This window comes from Erythranthe guttata, chromosome 7 (genome assembly GCF_056151865.1).
Source record: "Erythranthe guttata isolate IM_541 chromosome 7, IM_541, whole genome shotgun sequence".
Classification (NCBI taxonomy): domain Eukaryota; kingdom Viridiplantae; phylum Streptophyta; class Magnoliopsida; order Lamiales; family Phrymaceae; genus Erythranthe; species Erythranthe guttata.
In genome coordinates this window covers 1,021,968-1,047,426 of record NC_142539.1, presented here as the reverse complement: position 1 = coordinate 1,047,426, position 25,459 = coordinate 1,021,968, and the positions used below count along the sequence as shown (strand labels likewise).

General features: G+C 34.2%; 5 protein-coding genes across 8 annotated transcripts; 2 read left to right on the top strand and 3 right to left on the bottom strand.

The window, feature by feature from the left end:
* The first annotated feature begins 1,312 nt into the window (after positions 1-1,312).
* Positions 1,313-2,702, top strand: LOC105978032 (kinase-like protein). Its single transcript, XM_013003449.2, has 3 exons — positions 1,313-2,058; positions 2,129-2,352; positions 2,448-2,702. Exons 1-3 carry the CDS (start codon positions 1,593-1,595, stop codon positions 2,490-2,492), a joined length of 735 nt encoding a protein of 244 aa, XP_012858903.2. The 5' UTR covers positions 1,313-1,592; the 3' UTR covers positions 2,493-2,702.
* Positions 2,703-2,889: 187 nt separating this feature from the next.
* On the bottom strand, positions 2,890-6,220 carry LOC105978021 (lipase). Of its 3 annotated transcripts, none has more exons than XR_016032087.1 (11): positions 6,084-6,220; positions 5,892-5,961; positions 5,276-5,373; positions 4,949-5,014; positions 4,816-4,863; positions 4,596-4,663; positions 4,397-4,469; positions 4,134-4,295; positions 3,845-4,039; positions 3,530-3,720; positions 2,890-3,452 (listed from the first exon to the last, which is right to left on the bottom strand). XR_016032087.1 is itself a non-coding variant. In XM_013003432.2 (11 exons), exons 2-11 carry the CDS (start codon positions 5,956-5,958, stop codon positions 3,135-3,137), a joined length of 1,080 nt encoding a protein of 359 aa, XP_012858886.2. In that variant the 5' UTR covers positions 5,959-5,961; positions 6,084-6,220; the 3' UTR covers positions 2,890-3,134. The 3 variants fall into 3 exon arrangements, 2 of the variants coding, with proteins under 2 accessions (XP_012858886.2, XP_088676676.1); XM_013003432.2 differs by having other exon boundaries at positions 2,890-3,348; positions 3,632-3,720; XM_088820550.1 differs by lacking the exon at positions 5,892-5,961 and having other exon boundaries at positions 2,890-3,348; positions 3,632-3,720; positions 6,084-6,193.
* Positions 6,221-6,657: 437 nt separating this feature from the next.
* CHR17 (chromatin remodeling factor17) lies at positions 6,658-13,713 on the top strand. Of its 2 annotated transcripts, none has more exons than XM_013003395.2 (25): positions 6,658-7,013; positions 7,491-7,619; positions 7,718-7,824; positions 7,920-8,032; positions 8,270-8,367; positions 8,442-8,621; positions 8,707-8,928; positions 9,076-9,210; positions 9,908-10,190; positions 10,299-10,372; positions 10,472-10,692; positions 10,784-10,871; positions 10,956-11,049; positions 11,161-11,349; positions 11,457-11,488; positions 11,575-11,651; positions 11,738-11,827; positions 11,910-11,979; positions 12,052-12,106; positions 12,214-12,272; positions 12,351-12,516; positions 12,600-12,778; positions 12,863-13,081; positions 13,201-13,308; positions 13,400-13,713. In XM_013003395.2, exons 1-25 carry the CDS (start codon positions 6,813-6,815, stop codon positions 13,415-13,417), a joined length of 3,207 nt encoding a protein of 1,068 aa, XP_012858849.1. In that variant the 5' UTR covers positions 6,658-6,812; the 3' UTR covers positions 13,418-13,713. The 2 variants fall into 2 exon arrangements, with proteins under 2 accessions (XP_012858849.1, XP_012858856.1); XM_013003402.2 differs by having other exon boundaries at positions 6,681-7,013; positions 12,061-12,106.
* Positions 13,714-13,826: 113 nt separating this feature from the next.
* Positions 13,827-16,855, bottom strand: LOC105978004 (Protein kinase superfamily protein). The gene is made up of 5 exons (XM_013003412.2): positions 16,486-16,855; positions 15,822-15,973; positions 15,445-15,634; positions 14,659-15,050; positions 13,827-14,551 (listed from the first exon to the last, which is right to left on the bottom strand). Exons 1-5 carry the CDS (start codon positions 16,604-16,606, stop codon positions 14,105-14,107), a joined length of 1,302 nt encoding a protein of 433 aa, XP_012858866.1. The 5' UTR covers positions 16,607-16,855; the 3' UTR covers positions 13,827-14,104.
* A 3,343-nt stretch (positions 16,856-20,198) lies between these two features.
* LOC105949605 (monothiol glutaredoxin-S10) lies at positions 20,199-20,630 on the bottom strand. The gene has a single exon (XM_012972912.2). It carries the CDS (start codon positions 20,555-20,557, stop codon positions 20,246-20,248), a length of 312 nt encoding a protein of 103 aa, XP_012828366.2. The 5' UTR covers positions 20,558-20,630; the 3' UTR covers positions 20,199-20,245.
* Positions 20,631-25,459: the final 4,829 nt, after the last annotated feature.

The following is a 25,459-nucleotide window of genomic DNA, read 5'->3' as shown; positions in this document are numbered from 1 at the left end:
ACTTTTATACTTAATATCCTTCGAATTAAAAAAAAAGTAGTAAATATATATATATATATTATTTTGTTAAAAACACTTGGTTTATTGGGGCATGGCAAAATGTTCCAATATTCCTAGGGAAATAAAATTATTGGCAGAATGTCAACAGTTGTGATGTGTACAGAAATGGGACGACCAACTTGCACAAATTGCTCTGCATTATGTTTCTCTTGGAGTTAGTGATGAACCAATTTTAATTAAATAGTATGAATTTTTGCTTCATAATAAATTGAATTTGTACCATATTCTCTACATAATAAAAATAATAAAATAATATTCTGAAAATTATTATTATTTAATGAAATGTGGCCATTATAAGTAATATTGTTTTGGGTATCCACAACCAAGCCCATGAGCCCAAAAAATTGAACTTTGAAATTCGTAGCTGGGCTGGGCTGGGCTGGGCCTAATCCAATTGATAGTATAACTGTATAAGTACTATAATAATAAATAAATAAATACTACTATAATAATAAATTAAAATTAAAATTAAAATTAAAATTAAAATTAAAAAATATATTTATTAAATTAACCATTAAAAAAGTCCTGTTAATTAGGGAAGCCACAAACTTTGGTATCATCTATCTTTGTATTGTGAAACAGCCTGCAAAAGCACTAATACAAAGTGTAAATTATATCATATTTAATAATTTAATATATAATTAGGCACTTTGTTTTAGTTTGTACTCAAAGCTCAAGACATAAAGAAGACCATATGCGCCTGCACCATTTATTTATTATTTATAAATAAATAAATTTACTGAATTAAATATAAAAACTAAAAATTTCGATAATACAAAATTAAAAAGTAATAATAAAATATATTGAAGTACATAAAAATAAGGGTAAATTACGAGCACACACCTAAAATAAGGTCAAATTACGAAAAAATATCTCATATTATGGTAATTACAATCACCCGCTTCAACTATGAATCTTCTTACATGTCCACCCTAATGATGTCAAATGCAATAGAATCTTCTAAATTTCGGTTGAATGTTCTCTAGTTTGTCCTCGTTTTGTGCAACAATGCAGTTTTTTGATGCACCACAATCTGATATTTACAAGCCAAAAAACGATCATCTTGTTTCAAAATGTGAAGCTCGAATGGATTAAAAATGGTACAAACAGTAGAATATTTCACATAATCTAGAAGATTCCGCTAAATTTGACACCGCAAGGATGGACGTGTAAGAAGATTCATAGTTAAGGTGGGTGGTTGTAATTACCCAAACATTATGAACTTTTTTTATAAATTGACCTTACCTCGGGAGTTGGCCGTAATTTAACTTGAAAATAATATTTTTTTTTTCTTTAAAAATAGTCCAGCCTTCAAAATACCCCCGTAAAACACGGAGCCCTTTTGTCATTTAAAAACCAAACAATTTATTTAAGAAAAGCTGAAAGAGAGAAATAAAACGAACTTTGTCCATTATATTTTCCTCTCATTTCTCATTCATTCATCTTGGTGGTGAATTCAAGAGTTCCTCTCTCTCTCTCTCTTCTCTTCCATTGTTTTAGAGAGAGAAACGAGAAGGGAAGAAAAAAAAACAATGGGTTGCGGAAAATCAAAACACGCTATTGCCACAGAAAACACTCTCGTCAAGAGCACGAGCAAGGGCAAAAGCGTCGAAACAAATAACAACACCACCACCATTGATGGAAATGTCCAAGAAACAGGGGAGAATAAAATTGTGAAGGAAAATGAAATCCATGCTGACGTCATCGACAAGGACGAAGGAAGAGTCGAACCTCTTCCCGAAGAAAAACCGAAGGAAGCCGAGAAAATTGCCGATGGAAATGTGATCAAGAAAATAGATGAAAATGATGAGGAGAAAATAGAGGGTGCTGCTCCTGTTGTTGCTGAGGCTGTGGACGAAAGCAAAAACGAGGTATTAATTAACGGAGAAAAAAAAGATGATGTTGGAGTCGATCACGAGGTAAAAGAAAATACGGTTTCGCATGATTTTCCGGTGAAGGATGAATCGGCTTTGGAGGCTAATTCAGACAAAGAACAAGGTTTGTTTTTTATGATTATGATATATTAATTTCTTTTATTCAATTTATTTATTTTAAAAAAAATATTCAGAGGAGGCCATTGAGGTGGATGAATGCAAAGAGGTGGTGGCTCCTGCATCTGACGAAACGGAATCTTCCGTATACGAGAAGGTTCCTGCATCTGACGAAACGGAATCTTCCGTAGAAGAGAAGGTTCCTGCATCTGACGAAACAGAATCTTCCGTAGAGGAGAAGGTTCCTGCATCTGACAAAACGGAATCTTCAGAAGAAGAGAAGGTTCCTGCTGCTAAGGATGTAAGAATTTTTCGATTTCAAAAGCTTCATTATTCGACATTTCTGTAATTCAATCACAACTTACTAGGGTTCTTATTTGCCTTGTGATTATGCAGGAGAATGTCGATGCTGATTCGACAACTGCAGTGAAAGCAAATTGAAACAGAAGCTAATGTATTAGCTGCTATAATTTAATATATGCTTCGGTCTTTTGTCTGTTTGTCTGAGTCCGTATTATTTCTAGTTCGTGTATTTTTCGATTTGTGAACACGAAAATTTGGTTTATTTTCGATTCTTGGATGGAAATGTCCGAAAATACAATACTTGGATGATTTTATCATCGCTTTTAATAGTACTATATATTTTCTAAAGAAGAATGTTAGTTTCTTTCGAGACCTCAAAGTTGCGTTTGGATTGAACAATTTAGAAAATAAGATACGGAAAAGAAAAATAAAAATCAAACATATCTTTCAATACAAATTTCGAAAATTTTAACTTCAACTAAGATCGACGTTCTTTAAAAAAAAAAAAAAGAAAAAAAAAAAAACAGGCAGGCCATTAAAATGATACTGTTTATTATAAATATTATTCACAAAAAGAAAAAAAGTACTGTTATTCACAAAAGCATGGATTCTATGTACACAGGTAACAATATCTATATGCAATATATACTTTCCAATCCCAGGATATAGTGATAAGCTATATTACAACTTATAACTTAAAGACCTGCAAGTCAACAATTAAGTTGCTTTTGTGCTCGGTCAACCTTCGAGGAAATTGGCACAGTTTACCTGAATTGTTATCTAAACCGAGATTTGATTATTTCCTCGATCTTTATTCAGTTCCAAATTATACTTGGATGGATCCCTTGATAATATGAGATTCCCATCAAAATCTGTTTTGCCGTAGGCAAAAATACGAGGATCCATTACAATTCTGCACGAGCTTGATGCATCGCATCCCATTTCAACACCGTAATATGTCAAGTGATCGCTTATACTGTTTCCACTCACTGACCTGAAAAATGAATCGAGATACAGTTTTCAGAAATACACATCCACACCCGGTTTCATTAGCTAAAGCAACTTGTTGACTAAAATTTGGACCCGTTTTTTATCATGCTCGAAACCTTAATGCCAAACATTTAACAAACCGTGATTATAGTACTGCTTATCAAGTCCTATCCTAATTCCCGAACGAGGTCTGATATGAAAGTGGAGAAAATTAGCTAATCGGAAAACTATTTCGTGTGAAGCATAATAAAATAGAATGATATAAACTCAAGAAGGACGACACTTACCTGCTGCAAGTAGGGTCTTCACCAGAACCATCACAAACCTTCTCGGCTGGGTAAATAAAGCTTCCAAATCCAGCTTTGTAGAGCCATACCTACAATATTCAGATCTTACTACTTAATATAAGAGCAATTCAGGGATCTATTGTGTATTCAAAAGAAAGAAGATAATCGAATAGCCATGTCAGCAAACTCGGATAACACAGCCAAAATCATTACCTCTCTTGGAAAGTGACGGTACGTCTTTTGAGGAAAGTAATGATAGTATGGGGGTAAATGAGGCACAATATCATGTCCATTTGTGACACGAATGGTATCCGGCACAATTTGGTTAAAGTAGGACGCAAAGACAGAATTTCCAATCCTAGGTTGCCCAAATGTCATAACCTGAACATTTTGTTCTTTGAGGCTGAGCTGCAAAGAGAACAAACGTTTCAGTGCAAACACCAAAAACAATTTAAGAATATACTAAGTAGATGTTAATCATTGCAAAGGATAGGATTATTACACGGAGATCAAGTCCACAGAAACCAGCCATAGCCCCTCCCATCGAATGCCCCGTCACCATAATTTTAATGTCGCCATATAACTCCTTTGCCTTTTCTATACCATTTAGAACTCCAGCTCTTAATGATGTGTTGTGGTAAGCAGTATAAAAACCATGATGAACCTGAATGAAGAGGCGACTAAGTTAATACAAAGCGCAATGCACAGACTCGTAAAAAATATTTTGAGAAGAAAATGAAAGAATAAAACTTATTTTGCACAGACCATTGCACCATCAACTCCAGGATAATCAATATCGAGTTGCTTCCAATACAAATCTTCCACCCAGTTCTGAATACTGCGGGTACAAATAATTATACGATAAACGTGAGAGGAACGACATAGACAAAACTTGTCAGGCAAGACATAAGGCAAACTTTCGTTCTTTAGAAAAAAAATAAAAAAATCAAATACTGTTACAAACCTTCGTTCTTGAGTTCCTCTAAATGCAATCACAATGGCGTTGAGATCCGTTGCAACACCAACAAATCCCTGTCAATACATAAATAATTAATCTAATGTTAGAATATGTTGAAAGAAATCAAAAGAACAGAAACCGCTTCACATGAACAATTAAAGTGAAAAAAAAATGAATATTGAAAAAAGCAATTGAAGGAATTTGGCAAATGTAAGATTTTCGTAACCTGCAGACACCGTTTCACATCAACAATCAGCTCGATTATTTCAAAGCCCTGAATCCAATAAAAAAAGTGAAATCGATGTGAATATCAGGTAAAAGTCAACTTATTCCAGGGCATTCTTTAACTACTAATTTACCTCAGTTAGACCATCACATCTTGAGCAAGTCCATGTAAACAACTCAGTTAAGTCTGACATATATACCTGCAAATGCAATAGTTGAAAAATAACCATCAAATCACTAAAATGGTATCATCGTAAATATTGTTTATTATCCTAATAGATTATAACACATCACATGCCAAAATTAACTCGATTTCTTACTTGTTGCTTTGATCTTAATAGTTAACTAAAAAACCAACTTATCTATTTATCAATTATCCTAAACATAAAATACAAGCCTAAACAAACAGTATATCCAAGCAAACATGATAACCACGGAATGTAATTCAAAGTGAATCTTACAGCCGAAGCATATTGCACCAATATTGTTGCAAGTGTATGATTGTAAGTCGCCAACTCATGATGCTGAATTTGATGGTGCTTCACCTTCACCTTCAATTCTGCAACCGAAAATATCAACTTTGACAAATCCATTAACGAGTACATAAAAAAAAATTATATTTTAAATATATATAAGAATTAATTAAAAGACGAGCCTGAATATTCAAGAAAAACTATCAAACTAACAAACCTCACCACACCACACATTAGGGAAACATTGGTTTCAGTCCCCAAATAACTAAACAAATTATACGTTCCCCGAAAAACTAAATTCAAAAAAATCTTCTATTGCCCTAATTTCCCAAATCAAAAGATTCGAAAACAGCCCAACGAATTTATGCTTATAAGGAAAAATCGAAACAGCGGTTTCCCCTAAAAAAATAAACCTGCATATCTAAAGCTAATGAATAAATAAAAAAAGCTTTTCAGTTAAATACTTCAAAGTCAATTCAACAAGTAATTAACATACCGAAGCTTATTCGGTTCCTACATTACCGACAACCTTAATCACCATTATCAACAAACTCCAGATGCTCCAAAAAATGATCATACAGTTAAAGCTAAAGCAGTTTATTACCTCTACATGATGAGAAGGCGAACATACATATGAAAATTACAACAATCAACATTCTCCTTCTTTCCATACTCTGCGGAAATTAATCCAGAAAAAAATCGATAAAAAAAAAAAAATCCAAAAAGATGAGCAGGACTTAACCAATTGAAACAAAATTATCCAAAAATAAAATAAAAATATGAACATTTAAATAACCTAATTAAACGTCCCGGAATTGAATTCGAAGCTCCAAATTTCAAAGAAGAAAAAAAGTTGATCAGTTTTCCTGGGGTTTGTATGAAGCAAAACGACGTCGAATGCGACTTGAAGACCTGTGGTAGGGATATTTCCGTGCGAGAGAGAGAAAGGACGTGTATTTCCAGAATTGCCCCGGTTAAAATGAGTAATACCGAGGGTGCTACGCTGTTGTGCGATGGCATTTTGGAAATTATTGAGGGGTAGGATCGTCAATTGAGGAGGTTACTTAATTGAAGAAGACTTCTAGTTGGTTGCGGATAGGAATATGCGCTGGAACAAATTGCACGTGGACGGCACGTGATCAAATTATTGACCATGAATTGGGCTTAATTACTAAATGGCCCGAAATTATGGACCATGAATTTGGGCTTAATTACTAAAAGGCCCGAAATTATGGACCATGAATTTGGGCTTAATTACTAAAAGGCCCAAAATTATGAACCATAATTGCAATTTAAAAAGCCCAACCCAATGGCGGGAACACCCAATTTCCCCTCAAAATTAATGGCGGGAAATGTATCCAATAAAAATCGAAGACCCGCTAATTTTTGGCCCGGGTATATAAATAAAACCCGCTCGTTCGACTCGGTTGCCACCACTTGATTTTCCACAATTTTTTTTTTAAAATAATATTTTCAATCAAATTCTAATTCTCTTTGAAGAAGGGAAAATCTCGAAACCCTCGACATGGCGAAACCCTCCCGAGCAAGGGAATATTCCGACGATTCCGGGTCGAGCTCCTCGGCGGAGGAAGAGCCGGTCAAGGATCAGGTCGTCGATGAGGAGGATGAGGAGGAGCTGGAGGCTGTAGCTCGGACCGCCGACGAAATTTCCGACGACGAAGAGGAGACATCTAATGCTGCCGCTCAGGAAAATGATGAAAATGAGGTGTGCTTTTGTGGAATTACTACTTTGTTTTTGTGTCGTAGTTCGTTCGTTTAGTGTAGCTTCACAGATCTGAGTTTGGTTTGGTATCCTGCATATTTTTTTGAAAATTGGAATCTGGTGTTTGTTCGTGCAATAAAAGGGTTTGCTGCTGTTTAAGTTGAGCGTTGAATTTGAATGGAACTAAATCGAACTTAATTTGCAGCCCAGTATGTAAGATTGTTAGGTTCTTAATAACGGGCAACGATGGCAGAGTAATTTGGAGTTTTTTTTTCTCAGTGTAGTTGTCGAGATTCAGAATATTCTTTATTAACTGCAAATTATAGTTCTGAGCAGTCCTATTAAAGAACTAATTAACTTGAAGAGTAGTTTGGTTTTTCGAGTTTTGCTATATGGAGACTCGCGGCTACACTATCAGTTACATTACGTGCCTGGAATGATTGAGTAGTTAATAATTATATGTTTTTTAATTGCTTTCAGGAAAATGATGTCGTTTCAAATGAAGTGTCAAAGCGCGAAAAGGCCAGGCTTAAAGAAATGGAGAAGATAAAGAAGCAGAAAATACAAGATATACTAGATGCTCAGAATGCTGCTATTGAAGCGGACATGGTGAGTTGTGATGAAATAAACTTTTATTAGGCGTCAACTATATTTACTGTGTTGTTTGCTGGGATTTAACATTGAATCTGGTTTTGGAAATGTAACAGAACAACAGAGGAAAGGGCCGTTTGAACTATCTATTGCAGCAAACAGAGTTGTTTGCTCATTTTGCCAAGGGTGATCAGTCTGCCCCTCAGAAAAAGGGAAAGGGAAGGTGCGTAATGCTTTTGTTTGTAAGAACTTTTCTGTTATGTCTGCATAGAGTAGGACTTTGAATCATCTTTGGAATCTTCTGATGTTCCTTTGCAGGGGTCGTCATGCATCTAAGATAACTGAAGAGGAAGAAGATGAAGAGTGTCTCAAAGAGGAAGAAGATGCCCTTATTGGCACCGGAAATACAAGACTAGTGGCCCAGCCATCTTGTAAGAAGTTCTTTTGCCGTTGTTATTTTGGATTAATTGTGCTGGAATATTTAAAAGTTTCAAGATATAGAGCAGTTTCTGACATAAAATAGCATATTCTTGGTTTATATTCTCCTGAATATTTTTTAAAATTTTGTTCCAAGTCTTTGCAGGCAAAGATAGTAGTTAATTAGGTTAGCGATTTCCTATTCATATACATGACTTAAGATTAATTACACTTGCTTATTTGTCCTGTAGGTATTAATGGAAAGATGAGGGATTACCAACTTGCTGGTTTAAATTGGCTAATACGGTTGTATGAAAATGGCATCAATGGAATTCTTGCTGATGAAATGGTATAAATGGTTACTTATATTTGCAAGCAGTTTGTGCATAAGTTCTTTTACTGATGATGGTGTTGTCCTTTTAGGGTCTTGGTAAAACATTGCAAACCATCTCTTTGATGGGCTATTTGCACGAGTGCAGAGGGATTACAGGTCCTCACATGGTTGTCGCACCAAAATCAACACTTGGAAATTGGATGAACGAAATCAAAAGATTTTGTCCAGTACTGCGTGCTGTAAAGTTTCTTGGCAATCCAGAAGAAAGAGTAAGCATGCATACCAATTTACATACTGGTTTCTTGGGCTTGTTTTTTCTATTTCTTTTGATTTCACAAATTATTGATTTTCCAGAGATACGTGCGTGAGGAATTACTTGCTGCTGGCAAGTTTGATGTTTGTGTAACAAGTTTTGAAATGGCCATCAAAGAGAAGACTGCCTTGCGCCGATTTAACTGGCGATATATTATCATTGATGAAGCTCATCGCATAAAGAATGAGAATTCTCTTCTCTCAAAAACGATGAGGCTTTATAATACTAATTATCGGCTTCTAATTACTGGAACACCACTTCAGGTATTAGTTTTATATTTTACTGCCTTCTGATTTTTGTCCGGCAGTTTTACCATGTTGATATCAACTTTTTCATTGTACAAATTACTTCAGTTTAAAGCATCTATTAATTTATTTTGTGTGACTTAAATGTGGTGATCATTTTTGCAGAATAATCTTCATGAGCTCTGGGCTCTCCTCAACTTTTTGCTTCCAGAGATATTTAGCTCTGCTGAAACTTTTGATGAATGGTTCCAAATATCCGGTGAAAATGACCAGCAGGAAGTTGTCCAGCAACTTCACAAGGTATATATATATAGAGACACACACACAAACACACATATATATATATATATATATATATATATATATATATATATATATATATATATATATATATATATATATATATATATATATATATATATATATATATATATATATATATATATATTTCATTTTTCAGTATGTGGTTGCTCCTGGTGAAACATTATATTCTCTTGTTTAATAATAAATGAAGATTGTTTCACTTGCAGAACAAATTCATCAAAGCATTTTTAAAATTTGCCACTAAATTCCTTAAAAATAATTACAACTAAATGATGTTCAAGTGTCAGGTTTCATTTAGGTTTGTCAACTAGCTGCTGCTGATATGTTTAGATTGACAGATCATAAAGCAATGCCAGCTTATCTTTTTCATTTTTCTTGACCCAATTGCTTTTTTGATGTCATTGATCTGTCCATGGTGATACAAATGTGAAACCCAAGTAATGATCATTTTCTGCATGAAGCTTGCAGTATTGTGATGCATCATGGGTTGGGCTCATCATTATAAAGGCCAATAGCATGAAATGTTCAGATTAATTATGTTTGCGTTTTTTTTGTGCGACTACAGAAGAATTATAATTCTTCGACATCTATTAAATATCTAGAAGTGCACTACTTTTGTTCAGAGTGATTTCTTTAGCTGATTGAAGTGTTTCCTCTATTGGTAATCGACTAGGTTCTTCGGCCCTTTCTCCTCCGAAGGTTGAAGTCTGATGTTGAGAAAGGTTTGCCTCCCAAGAAGGAGACTATACTTAAGGTTGGAATGTCTCAGATGCAAAAGAATTACTACAAGGCATTGTTGCAGAAAGATCTTGAGGTTGTAAATGCCGGTGGAGAACGCAAACGCCTTCTTAATATAGCCATGCAGCTGCGCAAATGTTGTAATCATCCATATTTGTTTCAAGGTGCTGAGCCTGGTCCACCTTATACCACTGGAACACATCTCGTAGAAAATGCTGGTAGGGTTTCTCTTCAGCATCAATGTGGAGAAATATGAGTATTTTTCTCTATTGATTGCCACTTTTTCATCATGACATCATTTTATTCTATTTTGTTATTAATTGCAGGCAAGATGGTTCTTCTTGATAAGTTGCTTCCAAAGTTAAAGCAGCGTGATTCCAGGGTTCTGATATTTTCGCAGGTTGTTGTTCTTGCCCTCCTTGTCATTCTTCTGCCTGTTGCTTCTTACTTTATTTTGCATATATTGCCTATAACAAATTCCTTTTTATTGCATAAACAGATGACAAGGCTGCTGGACATTCTTGAAGACTATTTGATGTATCGTGGATATTATTATTGTCGAATTGATGGAAATACTGGTGGGGAAGATCGAGATGCTTCCATTGAGGCCTTCAACAAGCCAGGAAGTGAGAAATTTGTCTTTCTACTGTCAACCAGAGCTGGAGGTCTTGGTATCAACCTTGCCACTGCCGATGTTGTCATTCTTTATGACAGTGACTGGTGAGCCTGTTCTGCAATTACTGTTCGGTAATGCATCAAACGACACCTATTTAGATTTGAAAACTGTAACTCTGGTTTCAATGCATTGCAGGAATCCACAGGTTGATTTGCAAGCTCAGGACCGTGCCCATAGGATTGGACAGAAGAAGGAAGTCCAAGTCTTCCGGTTTTGCACTGAGGTATATCTTGCTCTCATATTAATGTCATTAACATGAGTTTTCAAGAGACATAATGTGCTTATGATTTCCCTATGATTTTGCCAGTACACCATTGAGGAAAAAGTGATTGAAAGAGCCTATAAGAAACTTGCTCTTGATGCCTTGGTTATCCAACAAGGGCGACTAGCAGAGGCAAAAAGTGAGTTTTTATTATCTAATACATTTGCTCCTTTCCTTGGATAAAAAGAACATCACAGTTGTGTATTTGCTAGAATTTGATTTTTTTTTTTTTTAATATTTTGTTATGCAGCTGTAAATAAGGATGAGCTGCTGCAAATGGTTAGGTTTGGTGCTGAAATGGTTTTCAGTTCGAAAGATAGCACAATCACAGATGAAGATATAGACAGAATTATTGCCAAGGGAGAAGAGGCAACAGCCGAGCTTTCTGCCAAAATGAAAAGATTTACTGAAGACGCCATCAAATTTAAAATGGATGAAAGTAAGCTTCTTATGCTTGACCTAATTCTATATGGTTTATTGCCCTGTTCATTTATCTACAATACTTCAGTTACTGAGGTTAATTAAAAACTGTTGGAATTTTTGCAGCTGCGGACCTGTATGATTTTGATGATGAAAAGGTATAGTTATTGTTATTGTGCATATTGCTTAATTTTGTGACTTTATTTTATGTTAAACTCATGTTATTATCTCTTGTTTTTTAAAGGATGAAGATAAGTTTGATTTCAAGAAAATTGTCAGTGACAATTGGGTTGAACCGCCAAAAAGAGAAAGGAAGCGCAAGTATGTTTCTCCAATCTATTAAATTAATGTACTCAAGTATCACTTCTAGTCAGTCAGAATGATATTTTCTTTTAACTTCTCGTTAGTTACTCTGAGTCCGAGTATTTCAAGCAAACAATGCGCCAAGCCGGTCCATCAAAACCCAAAGAGCCTCGAATTCCTCGCATGCCACAGTTGTAAGAATCTCCAGTTCATTTATTCTATTTGTTGAGTAATTCAGACTGGTTTCTGCATCTCAATGCATTTTATCTTTTGTAGGCACGATTTTCAGTTCTTCAACACACAACGTCTTAGTGAGCTGTATGAAAAAGAAGTGCGATATCTCATGGTAAGTGTCTTAGCTATTCTTCAGACTCCTTTTTATATCTGCTTGTGTCTTATTTGTTGTTTATGACTTAAGCAAGTGCAGCAAAGAAATCAAGTCAAAGATACAATAGAGGTGGATGAAGCAGAAGGTCTGTTTTTTTTTTTTTTTTTTTTTTTTTTTTTTTTGAGAATGATTACTTTAATTTGTTAATTTTCAATGGGGGATCTTCTTGACACATTTTCATCTACGACCCAGATGTAGGAGATCCATTGACTGCCGAAGAGCAGGAAGAGAAAGATGGACTTCTGGAACAAGTAAGTTCCCAGTTCTCGTAAACTTCTCCATGACTTGAAACTCGTTTATTGACTAAACTCGATTATTGTTGTATGTAGGGATTTTCAACCTGGAGCAGAAAAGACTTCAATGCTTTCATCAGGGCCTGTGAGAAGTATGGTCGAAATGATATTACGAGTATTGCTACTGAAATGGAAGGGAAAACAGAGGAAGAGGTCGGAAGATATGCAAATATTTTCAAGGATAGATATAAAGAATTGAACGGTAAGCTTTCAAGTTGTGTGGCTGACTCCGTTTTATGATGCTAGAAAAAACGTTTTACTGACGATGAATTATGTTATTTCCAGATTATGATAGGATCATTAAAAACATTGAAAGAGGAGAGGCTAGGATCTCACGGAAAGATGAAATCATGAAAGCAATAGGGAAGAAATTGGACCGCTACAAGAACCCTTGGCTGGAATTGAAGATCCAGTATGGCCAGAACAAAGGGAAGCTGTACAATGAAGAATGCGATCGATTTATGGTTAGACTTCAAACAATCACTTTGTCATCTTTTTTGTTTCGTCATCTCAAAATTTATCATGCTGTTTATTGCTCTTCTTTTTAGATGTGCATGATTCACAAGCTTGGGTACGGTAACTGGGACGAGCTGAAGGCTGCCTTTCGTACTTCACCATTGTTTCGGTTCGATTGGTTTGTAAAGTCTCGTACGACTCAAGAACTTGCAAGGAGATGTGATACACTTATCCGATTGGTCGAGAGGGAAAACCAGGAGTACGATGAGAGGGAGAGACAGGCTCGTAAAGAGAAAAAATTAGCAGCTAAGGTATATAATAACTCTCTACTACACACACACACACACACACACACAAACACGCCATCTTAATAAAACCACTAGATCAAATTTAATTTAACATCTTCGCTTACAATTTATTTTATTTCCAGCAAAATACGACGCCATCTAAGCGAGCTGGTTCTAGACAGTCTGTAGATAGCCCTCCCCCTACTTTGAAAAAACGGAAGCAATCGTTGATGGACGACTATGTTAGTTCGGTATGTGTTTGTATGGAAATATATTATTTCTTCAAGGGGCAGTATTTTCATATACGCAACTGAATTAAGTTTTGATCTTTTTCTATGCCAGGGAAAGAAGAGGAAATGATGAGAAATCGTTGGTCTATTTTGCCCCCCATCAAAACAGAACCGCAAATCGATCTGGTTTTTTGTCACTTTTGGTGTATTATTTAGCCTTGGGGTTAATAGTATATCAATATAGTACCAGTTGTACAAATTTATAATATTTTTATATCCCAAAGCTGTTATGCTAACTAATCAAATTCTAAGATGATTAATATGACTGATTAGCTAATGCTATATGCTATGCTATGGTATGCTGTTGTTGCTATTAGGGTAAAAAATCTAGTTAAAATTATTCGATTCGTTCTTGATTGTCGAAAACCAAGTCGAACTATTCGGTTCTCACTTTAGTTGGTTCTGGGCATCAATGTAATTTTGCAATATACACAGGATCAAATCTGTTCAAAGGGAAAAAAAAGACACAAGAACTAGACTTGACTTTAAACGAAAAATCGATTACTACTGTACGGATGCGATAGAACACATTTTACCAAATTCTTTGTACCTTCTATACTCTGTATACAACTAAATCAAACCTAAGGAATCCCTCATGCATTCATCTCATTTTCCTATCTTTTTCTTTTTCTTTTTATCTCGAAATTCGATAATAGATCGACACTGCCCTTCCCTAACTATCATGATCATCCGAAGGACAAAACGGTCATTGCACAACAACTCTCGAGGAAAAAAAAAAAAGAAATAGAAAGAAAACTCATTCAGAACTCTCCGCACCATCACCCCTCTCTTTTGGTGCTGGTGCAGCAACTGCAGGCTCTCTCTCCATGTCCAGATTGCTCGGAGAATATTCTCTCGTGTGAGTCGAGGACGAGCCTTGGTGGCTCCCGCTTCCTTCTCCTACTTCTGCGGCGACCCTCAACAGGTCTTGGAGACGTGGCATGGAGGTGGACCCCCCCGCTTGGTTGTTGTTGTCCTGTGTGGGGGCGGGCGGTGGTGGTGCGTTGGGTTCGTAGGTTAGTGATGTTATAAATGTTGTGGCGGTGACAATTTCCCCGATTTTCGGTCTTTCGATTTCTCGCTCCTGCAAGCACATGGCGGCCACCCCCAGTGCTTGGCGGAGCCCGCGCATTGGGTACCGCCCTTGTAGTAGTGGATCCGCCATATTTGGAAAATTCCTTTCATCCGCGAATAGTGGCCTTGCCTGTAATTTATAAAACCGATGCAGAAAATTTATCATTCAACTAAACCAAGATTCAAAATTACTTAACTAAAAAGATATAACAAAAGAGAGAAAAACGTAACAAATACCCATTCAACAAGAACACGGTCGTTCCCCCTCCTCGTTCTGTCAAAAGCCTTTCGACCCGTAATAATTTCCAACAAGACTACTCCAAAGGTATATATATCGGATTTCGAAGTGAGTTGACCGGTCAGAGCATACTCCGGAGCACAATAGCCATGAGTCCCCATAACCCTAGTCGTGACGTAACTTTTATCTCCAACGGGCCCTAGCTTTGCAAGCCCGAAATCCGATAATTTGGGAACATATCCATCACCGAGAAGTATATTCGAAGGTTTCAAGTCTCTGAATATGACAGCTAGATCTGCCCTGTCGTGCAAGTATTCTAACCCCCTTGCTGTACCATCAGCAATCTTCATTCTCGTGTTCCAATCTAGAGGTTGTTTATCTGGTTGAAGATCTGCATACATATAATCAAAATGTATCACGTGTTTGGTTTTTAGGTTTCGAGCCCGTGATTAAAACGGGCCCGGAATTTTATGACACGATCCTATGAAGGATATTTTACCGAAGACAAGTATATACTTATATATATCACAAACATAAGATAATCACACTTTACATTTATCATTATCATGGACAATTTAATCCTATCCAATCTAATCAATCCTATCAATATTCCCAAATGCTAATGTGCATGAAAAGTTGAACAAATTACATATTTAGAATGTGATTAGAGTCTAAAGTATTACTAATTTCTTCGAGCTCTCTAGTCAATTAATACCATGGAAAATCAAGAACTATGGCATAAAAGTAAAGATTACAAAAAAAAAAAGAAGAAAAAAAAAACCAACCATGTAAATGAGCATCGAGCGATCCCAATGGCATATATTCGTAAACCAAAATACGTTCGTCACCATCGGCACAATACCCTATAAAATTTATGAGATTCGGATCGTTTAAAAGGGTAAGCATCGAAACTTCAACCACGAATTCTTGATTTCCTTGCATCCCACTATGATTAAGTCGTTTAACCGCAACCACCTAAAAATAAAAATAAAAAAAATAAAAAATAATTTATTTTTTTCGGACTAGCAATTTTTTTAAGGAACACAAAATATACACTAAAAATTATTTGGAGGGCTCGACGATATATTTTATACTAGGATTTTGAAAAGTGGTGGAGGGGGCCATGGCCCCCCTCCATGCCCCTATGTTGAAGATGACAAACCTGTCCCGTTCTTGGGAGGCAACCTTTATAAACACAACCGAATCCACCTTCGCCAATTTTGCCCTCTGGTCTGAAATTGTTTGTTGCTTCACAAAGTTCACTAAATGTGAATACTTTTGAATTAGCATTTGCCCCTTGCGGTGTTGCTGCTTCTGGGATAGGAAAAATAAGATTTAAACGCGAAGAAAAAAAAACGAGGATACGTTTTAAAAAACGACAAGCGAATGCGAGCTGTTCAAATCAAGAAATTCAATACAAGGGCAGAAATAATTTTCGATCGTAATTTGAAAATAATTTGAAACTCGAAGATAATACAAGGCGTAAACCGAATACCACTGTTTCTTGAAAATACTTTTTCGGTTAGTTACAAGGCGTAAACCGAATACTGCACAACGAACCGTTTGTTCCACCGTTTATTGAAAATACTTTTTCGGTTAATTATACCGTTTATCGTGTCGAAAAATAATATAGTTAGCTTCATTACAATGTGAACAAAAGCAAATCATCAAACCACTAATAAATAAAGTGGGAAAAAATAAAATAAATTCAAGATTACGAATAAAATTATGACCTAAATTCATGAAGATCATAAAAAAAATTGGAAACCCCACAATTGATCAAATACATAAAAAAAAAAAAAGGAATTCCAAAAATGGTGTTTTACCTAAATTCACTCTGTTACTGCTTGACTGAGCAGCTGATGAACTTTCTCCACGAGAATTATTCGTTGACTCTTCGTTGACTCCACTTCTACGGATGCGTCCAAAGCAAGGCAAACAACCCATAATTGCAATATTTAACTCCCTAAAATAATGAAAACCCACCTCACAATTACTTCTGTATGTATTTTTCTCCCCGTCTGCAACGAAAATTTTCACCGCCAACTGTGTGTATTCTCGATCAATAAACCGAAGAAAATCTTGATTGCTCAATGGAAAGGGTAACGAAGAAGGAGAAAAAAAAGTTGGGAAGAAAGGTGAAAAGGAATGCAACTAATAAAACCCTGAAAAAGAGAATTATGCTGATATATATATATATATATATATATATATATATATATATATATACATTCGTATATCTCTGTGTGTGTGTGTGTGTGTGTGAAGAAATGTGGTAGTTAAACAGAGCGAGAAATGGGTAAAATTTGAAAATTAGAAGAGCGAAATTAGGGGGTGTTGTTTTAGTCTGCGTAATCTTCTTGGAAGTTGGAACTGTTGTAACAGGAAGATGGTTGTATCCGAGTGTAATTAACTACTTTCGGGGAGTGAAAAGCAATTGACTGTATTTCTAGGGGTTAAATTGAAATTTTGGAAATATTGGAAAAATTAAAATTAGAGCAAAGCGAAATTGGGCCGTGAAGCCCACCTTATTCATACTAATTTTGCCACGTGTGTTGTACGTATTTATTGGAAGTGAAGAATTAATTAAGAGAATAATTTTTTTATCAAGAAAAGGTTCTAATTCTTATTTAGAAACTATTTTCAATTTTGGTTACAAAAAAACTCAATTTTTTTATATCGAGCCCCAAATAATTTGGAAAAAAATATATATTTTATTTTACTAACACTGGCCGATATAGCCCAAATGGCTGAACTGGATATACGGAAATATAATGTGCCTTAATCAAAGAAAACCCAAACAAGAAGTTCACGTGCTCCTAGGAGAACTGCAAAAAGGAGTGTCGGGAAAGTTTTTTCACGACGTTAATACTCGGACGAGCGTCTATCAGAATACTAGAGACAGTCTTCCCTTATACTTAAAGAATGTATGTAATAACTTATGCATATCGTAGGGATGTGGTAGTGCCCCCCCTACCATGCATGCATGTATGTGATCAGATCACACATGAGATGATGTGATTACTTCGAGTTGTGCTTATCTGCGGAGGGTGAGACCTTGAGTTGCTTCGTTTGTTGCGAGCTGAGGCTAGTTCGATGTGGAGAGCACGCATGCGTGATCGCTTCTTTTTGAGCGGCAAATAACATTCGGTCGTTTGGAATGTAGTCACATCCAAAATGAGCATAAGTCGAGCTTTATTTGTCGAATTCTTATTACTTATTTTCGGGCAATCGAGCGCATATACTCGAATTTTTAACACTTTAGTATAATGGCCCTATTGTGTCAATTTACATAATATCTTACTATAATAATTAAATGTTTTAATTAATTTACACATTTTTTATATTTTAATTTTCTTAGATTTTCAAAGAGTGGGACTACTTGGAGATAACTAACATTCACATGCTTAACACGTGTTTGATTATTGGATAATTATATATATATTAAAAAAAAAAAAAAAACAATGTGGAATGATTGTGTACTGTTGGGTATATTTGGGGTTCCTGAGACCTACATTTTGGACCGCAAATAAGTGAACGTGATTCAAGGATTGGAATAGACAGAGTTATGTATGCATAGATGCAATTATTTATTTATTTTCCTAATTACTAATTATCAAGGTTCTAAAAGGCGGTTATCGGGTACGTGGCGGTTAGGGACCGCCACACGATAAATCGGCGCGGCGGTGATTTATCGGAGATAAATCGGAAATATATCGGTTTTTAAATTTAGTGTAATATATTTCAAAATATTATTTGTAAATACTCAAAATATATATAAAAGAATATTTAAACATAATTCTATTCTATCATTCATATGTTATTATATAATTCTAATTACTCAATAAATAACAAAAATTTAAAAATAATAAGATCATAATATAATAAAAAATTCTTACGAAATACAAATACTACGCAATTCTTTCGTATCAACAATTAATATAAAAACAACAAAGCATAAATTGCGGGGTAGTACTTGGTTTGGTTTTGGAAGTTAAAAGAATTGGAGAAAAACAAAAAATCAAAACATATTTTCATTTTAATTTAAATTTAAAAAAAACAAAAAAAAAAAACCGATTTGTTGACCGATATATCGGTTTGACCCGCCAAAAAACCGCCGCAAACCGCCTCGCCATAAAAAACCGATATTTCAAACCGCCTCAACAAAATCGTAAAGGTTTATAACCGATACCGATATGGCAGCCGATATATCGACCGCCACGACCGCTATTTAGAACACTGCTAATTATACCCCACAAATTCCTCAATTTGTAAATTGTACCCCCTTTTTTCTTTTCTAATTTTCAAATTGAGCTCTCTATTGTACATTTCATATTAATATTTAGTAGTTTTATTTCATTATTTCAATATTATTGTATTTCTTTTGTGTAATTAAGTACATGCTTTTGTAGCTTCTACACCAATTAAATATACATCGAGCGATCTTGAGCCATTAATTTAAATATAATAAACACACTCATTTGTATGCTTGTCTTTAGGGGATGATTATTTATATAGATTTACGATCCAAAACGAACCAGTGTATTCATCGAGTGTAGCATCTCGTAAACTAGTATATTATAGAATATTGGCCTAAAAGGATTAAGACAAATTTGGAAGAAATAAATTTCCATTATTGCAAGAGTACTATAATTCCTCATAATACACATGCTTGACAAAAGTGATAGAAATTCTGTTTACTATGTGCAAAGAATGTAATATGTTCTTCAACCTTTTTTGCCCTTTATTTATTTATTTATTTTTATTTTTATTAAAAAAAATCACTTTTTGTTGTAAGAATAAGAAAGAACCATATATGTTACATTCATGCATATAACAAATTAACTCACTTATTCCCGTGACCATATTATAATAATCAACCATAAATAACTAACTAACTATAATAATTAGATCTTATTCGATGAAGTTCGGTAAGTTCAATAACTTTTTGGGTCGACCCGTAATTATAAAAAAAAAAACTCTTAACAGCTTGTTTATCATGGGATTATTATGTCCACTAAACCTCCTCTAGTTGACTAATCCAATTAAGTTATCACAAAATTGCAAAATCTTATCTCGGGAAATAAACGAATTTCGATTCTGATTAAATTAATATTAATTGTTAGGCCTCGTTTGGTTGGGTAGATTAATTAGTTATAATTAACTAAATAATTGAACTTTATTTGCTGTTCCGTATTACACCGGGTCGATCCGCAAATATTATGTTATCATATATATACCTTCTTTTACCTTCTGGGCATGCTTTTTATTAGATTATTGAAGGTTCAATAATATAATTGTATTTCATTAAATTATTTAATTGGCAACTAAACAAGGCCTTAATCATTCGATAAGCTATATTTATATATAATCTGTAAGGAAACCATCTTATATGTATATATATATATGTAACTCATCAAATCCAGTACTTAATTTCTACATATATACAAAAGCAAAGAAAAAAAAAAAAAAAAAAAAAACAGCAATTTCTTGCATAATACAAACTGAAGTATATATTTAATTTGCCTTAATTTTTTTTTTTTTATCAGCCACATTTTGAAAATTATATTACTTAATAAATAGCTATCAAAGCCAAAGAGCTCCAGCATCTTTGAGCATCTTCTTCAGTGAACCATCAATATGCAAAGTCAATACATTTTTCGACGACCCCACTAATTTTCCTCCGACAAAGACAGCTGGCAGGGTGGGCCCACTGCACCCGAGCCTGACAAGGGCTCGTTCAATCTCCCTCCCGTTTATAAGCTCGTCGAGCTCATACACCGTAGGGCTAACACCTTGCTCGTAAAACAGCCTCTTTATTGCATGGCACATGCAGCACGTGCTCTTACTGAATATCACTACCGCCCTTTGTGAAGCCAATTTCAATACACAATCCATTCTATTTTTTTTTTTTTTTTTTTTTTGCAAATATTTCGAAGTGGAGAGAAATCGAAAATGTAGTCGAATGTCGAATTTGTGATGGTGTTTTGATTTCTTGTTGTGATAAGCTATATATATATATATGTGTGTGTGTATACATAGTGGCAAAAAGGAAATATTAGGATATATATGAATATCTGCATGCATGCATTAGTTTAATGCATATAATTGAAGTAAAGGTGAGAATTAGATGCTGTCAAGATCTGCATGTGCTAATGCTTCTTGATTTGTATATATTTAGTATTTTTCCAATGGTTTTATATATTGATTCAACTAACTGCAATTCAAGTTCACATTGTTTTAGAGCTAATCTTTCCAAAAATATATTATAAAGAAACGTGCTAAGAGATGAGAATCTAGGGGTAGAAAAATAGGAAACTGCAGGAGATGTCACTTGATGTAAAGAATTAATTTATTAAAAAAAGTTGGTAATAATATATAGTGAACATTTTGATTCTTTAGTGGTTTGAATGGAGACTGGAATTGCCAAGTTCATGCAGCAGGAATCAATGACTAAGGAACCAACTGCATGTGTAGTTAGGCTAGAGTCAATATTAATTATTGTATGTATGATTTAATAAATTTAATATAAATTATTTTTCTTATCAAAAAAATAAAATTATTTTGGAAGTAAAATGACTTGACTACATAATATGACACGGAAACTCGGAAAGTAATCCCGCTTGAAGGATGCAATGAAATCCATTATGTTGTCCATGAAGACTTGCGACCGAATCCAGTTGCCCGATCGAGCGCTTTCCGCAGATGTAAACGTAACCAATACAAAACTACAAATACGGAAAAATTTAAGACCGAAAGTCTATAAATTAGAGAAAGCTTTCATCATTTTGGTAGTGGCTGCAGATTCCACTTTATTAGCCTTCTTTTCTCCTTCTCTTTGGTGGTTTTGACTGTTCATACATGAGTTCTACAACAGCTTTCCCGAAAACTTTGAGAATAATAGAGATTTTGTAGGTTTTGTTTCTTTGAAAAATCGACAGAGAAAGAGAAATCCAAGAGAGAGTGAAATAACCTAATTTTTTTTAGAGATTCTATAAGATAGACGCACACTCAAATTTAACACCGTCAAAAGTTTGACTATTAACCATTAAAAATAGGAAGGTGTTTGATATTTTCTATACATCACGAAATAAATAATACATTTTGCATAGTACATGGATGCAAGATGGAATAGGAAGGTAGATATAAACTAACATATTTCAACCTCAAAGACGATGAGTTCAAGATGCCGAACGACAAGCATGGGATTTTCGAGGTCCAAAGACCTACTTACATGATTGATTTCGGAGGCCGTTTGTGCGTGTATATTTACGAACAAAGAGACAAAGTTGTTCATATTTGGATAAAGGAAAAGGGCGTGGACAATAATTCCTTGAAAGAGTTGATAACCGTTGAGAATGTCGAGAGGTTTGCTTTCTTTTTTTGTACCAATGTGTTTCGTAGAAAATAAGATTTGTCATTCAATTGGACGGGACGACAATTGTGGGTACAACCCTTCTGAGAAGACGTTTGAAGAATTTGAAGACATCAAACATTATTTCGACTTTCTATTTGTTCCATATGTGGAAAGTCTAATATCCCCTAACACAATTTTTATTGGTCTAAGAATTTTCACCGAAAATAGTCGTACTGCACAACTCTGTAGAACATCACACATATGCTATCGAAACACAAGTTCTATATGTTTGAAGTCTCTCTTTTCTAAGGGCAAGATAAATGCAGCCACCTTCACTCTACGGATAAACACATTAAATTGCGAGATGTACGTTGGTCATGTAACGAAGGAGGTGTCGAATACAATCTTTTTGAATTTTCAAACTCAACTTTGAAAGAACAGGGTCGGCTTTAGGATCGTCGCCAACTATGAGAATTTAGTATGGATAATAAGGGATTAACTGTAGTTTTCGTCCCTATACTTTATCACTAAAATGATTTTTCTCCTCGAAAACGACATTAGTTCCCAAATTCACCTCTTTTTGGCACTTTTGGTTCGGCTGTCAAGTTTCAGGTGTAATGTGCGCTGCACGTGATGTCGATTTGGCAGTCAAAGTCTAGCTGGAAGTTGGAACACACCAACAATAATCCACCTCACACTCTTCCCTAATTTCTCTAACCCGACTTCCCAATTTACTATTTCACTCTCTCAATCCTATAAGCGCTTAGCAAACCTAAATCCCCAAATTTTCTTATCCCGTAAGCCGCAACAAACGTAATCCCAAATTTTATGCTACATCAAACAACTTTTGATGAAATCAAAACTGCAAACTTACCAAATTACCAAAACTTAAGTTAATAGATAACAATTTTGGAGAAACTTAACAAAGTTAAGTTAATGGCACTTTTAGTTCTTATACTTTTCATCTTCATTTTCATTTTCAGTTGATACTCTCTTGGGACATTTCATCAAACACCACCAGCTCATTTATCGCAAGACTACCTCGTTGACAACATATATCAACTATCGAGTGTTTAGCATGATTCTGTACCTTGGCTTTTCAACAGCATGATTTAATTTTCTTCTACCCTTTTTTTTGTTTGAAGGATCATATAATAATACTATAAAGAATCAAATATATTACATGCAGACCATACTCTTGTGCTACTAAGGTCGTAAAGCTTTGATCCGATACCGATCGATCTCAACAAAAAAATAATTAATTAATTAAATAAATAAATATAGTACATTTAATTCGTTCTCACACAATCTTGCACAAGATTTGGTACAATGATCAACCAATCTAGAACAAAGCTATAAGAATATACTGTATGGGGCTTAAGAAAAAACCATTTATCTATATATAGTGGCAGAGTCAGAATTTTATGTTCGAGCGGTCGAATATATTACAAAATTACGAAGGAGACTGTTAATACTATTGTAAAAAAAAAATTATATTTATATTTATATATAAATTAACAGAGATTGATTTGAGAAATATCGGGGGCATGCCGCCCTGGCCCATTACTGGCTCCGCCACGTGTGCGTATATATTTTAAAATATAATGTATTTGAATAGTACTCAACATATAATTAATTTGTGTTTGTATATATAGAGAGAGAAAAATAGATACAATGTTATATGGGCCGGGTAAGTAACCCTATAAATAAACCGGCCTTTCGATGTATTTTAGGGGCAGTTATGGGCACTTGTTCTGTGCACTTGTACTCTGTGTAAATAATATATATATTCTGAAATAAAATTTGAAATTTGATCATTCGAGTGAGGGTAATTTGGTCATTTCACATGCCCGGAGAAATTTCAAAAATTTCACACACTAGGATGAGAAACATATACACACTTTATGAAGTGATGAGGCAAGATTCGGAAAATTGGTGACGAAATAAAAGCTTGAAAATGAAGGCAAGCTTTACTACTGTTGAGATTTGTCTAGAGAAAGTTGTGTTAATCTATTCACCATGTGAGAACAAATTTCCTTTTCCGATTCCTATTTTTTTCGATTTTTATTTTATTTTCTTTTGTAAAAGATAAAACACTATCGAAGCCCCGGCGGCCTTTCGAAAAGAAATTATGTCCCTTTCCCGAATGAAATTACGTTCAGAATAATGCTTCTCAAATCGAACTTCAAACGAATTTTAGAAACGTTTGATCTTGATGATTTGATTGTTACAATTAAGAAAATAAAAATAATAATAATTTGTTTGTTATCTTGGATTGGTTTAACTCTTTGATTTGATTGTTACAATAAAAATAATAATAATAATAATAATTTGTTTATTATCTTGGATTGATTTAACTCTTTAGGACAAGTGAAAAACAGACACGTGGCAATATAATTATCAAAAATTCATATTTGACATTAAAATGTGCTACAAAAAACATATCATGATGTCATACAAAAATCGCATAATAATAAATAAAATAAAAATGATAAAGGCAAAGAGGATAACATTGCGGTTGTGGACCATCTTACATATGCATTCTTTCTTTTTATCCACCACATTATACTATATTATATTTCTCATCATATTTTCAGATATATATATATATATATATATATATATATATATATATATATATATATATATATATATATATATATATATATATATATATATATATATATATATATATCCAACTGGATAAATCCAACTTCGTTCTCCAACTCATATGATGCTACACAGAAAGTCACACTAGAAAGTTAAATTTAATGGACCACTCATTAAATCGTGTTATTTTGTATTTATATACCATATATATGCACACAATTTTTTTTCATTAGAGAAATCAAGATAATTATTATCTTCATTTGGGTTTTTTTTTTAATTGTAATTTTATATATATATATATATATATATATATATATATATATATATATATATATATATATATATATATATATATATATATATATATATATCAACTAATTAATCTAATTTTGAAAAAAGAAAGAAAAACGAAATGAAAATATATATATATAAGTGCAACACAGCATTATATATAGGAACAATTTAAAAAAGAATAAAAACAAAAATAGTGGAAAAGAATATAATAGACATAAAATATATTCTATCTAATCCTAATATATATATATATAATAAAATCAAATAAGAAAGCCGTACCAAGGACACGTCTCCTTTCTTCCGTATGCAGAGATTCGTAATTGTTTTTCTTTTATTTATCAAAGTGCTTCCCCACATCAATCACTCTCACACTAATTATTAATTAATTACTCCTTAATCCCTCCAAAAACCTCCAATACAATAAATACTAATACAAGCTTCAAAATCCAACAAGTACAAGTGTACAACACCCCACCCCACCCCACCCCACCCCCCAAAATTTGTATATAAATACACACAATTCACTCTTCATTTTCTCC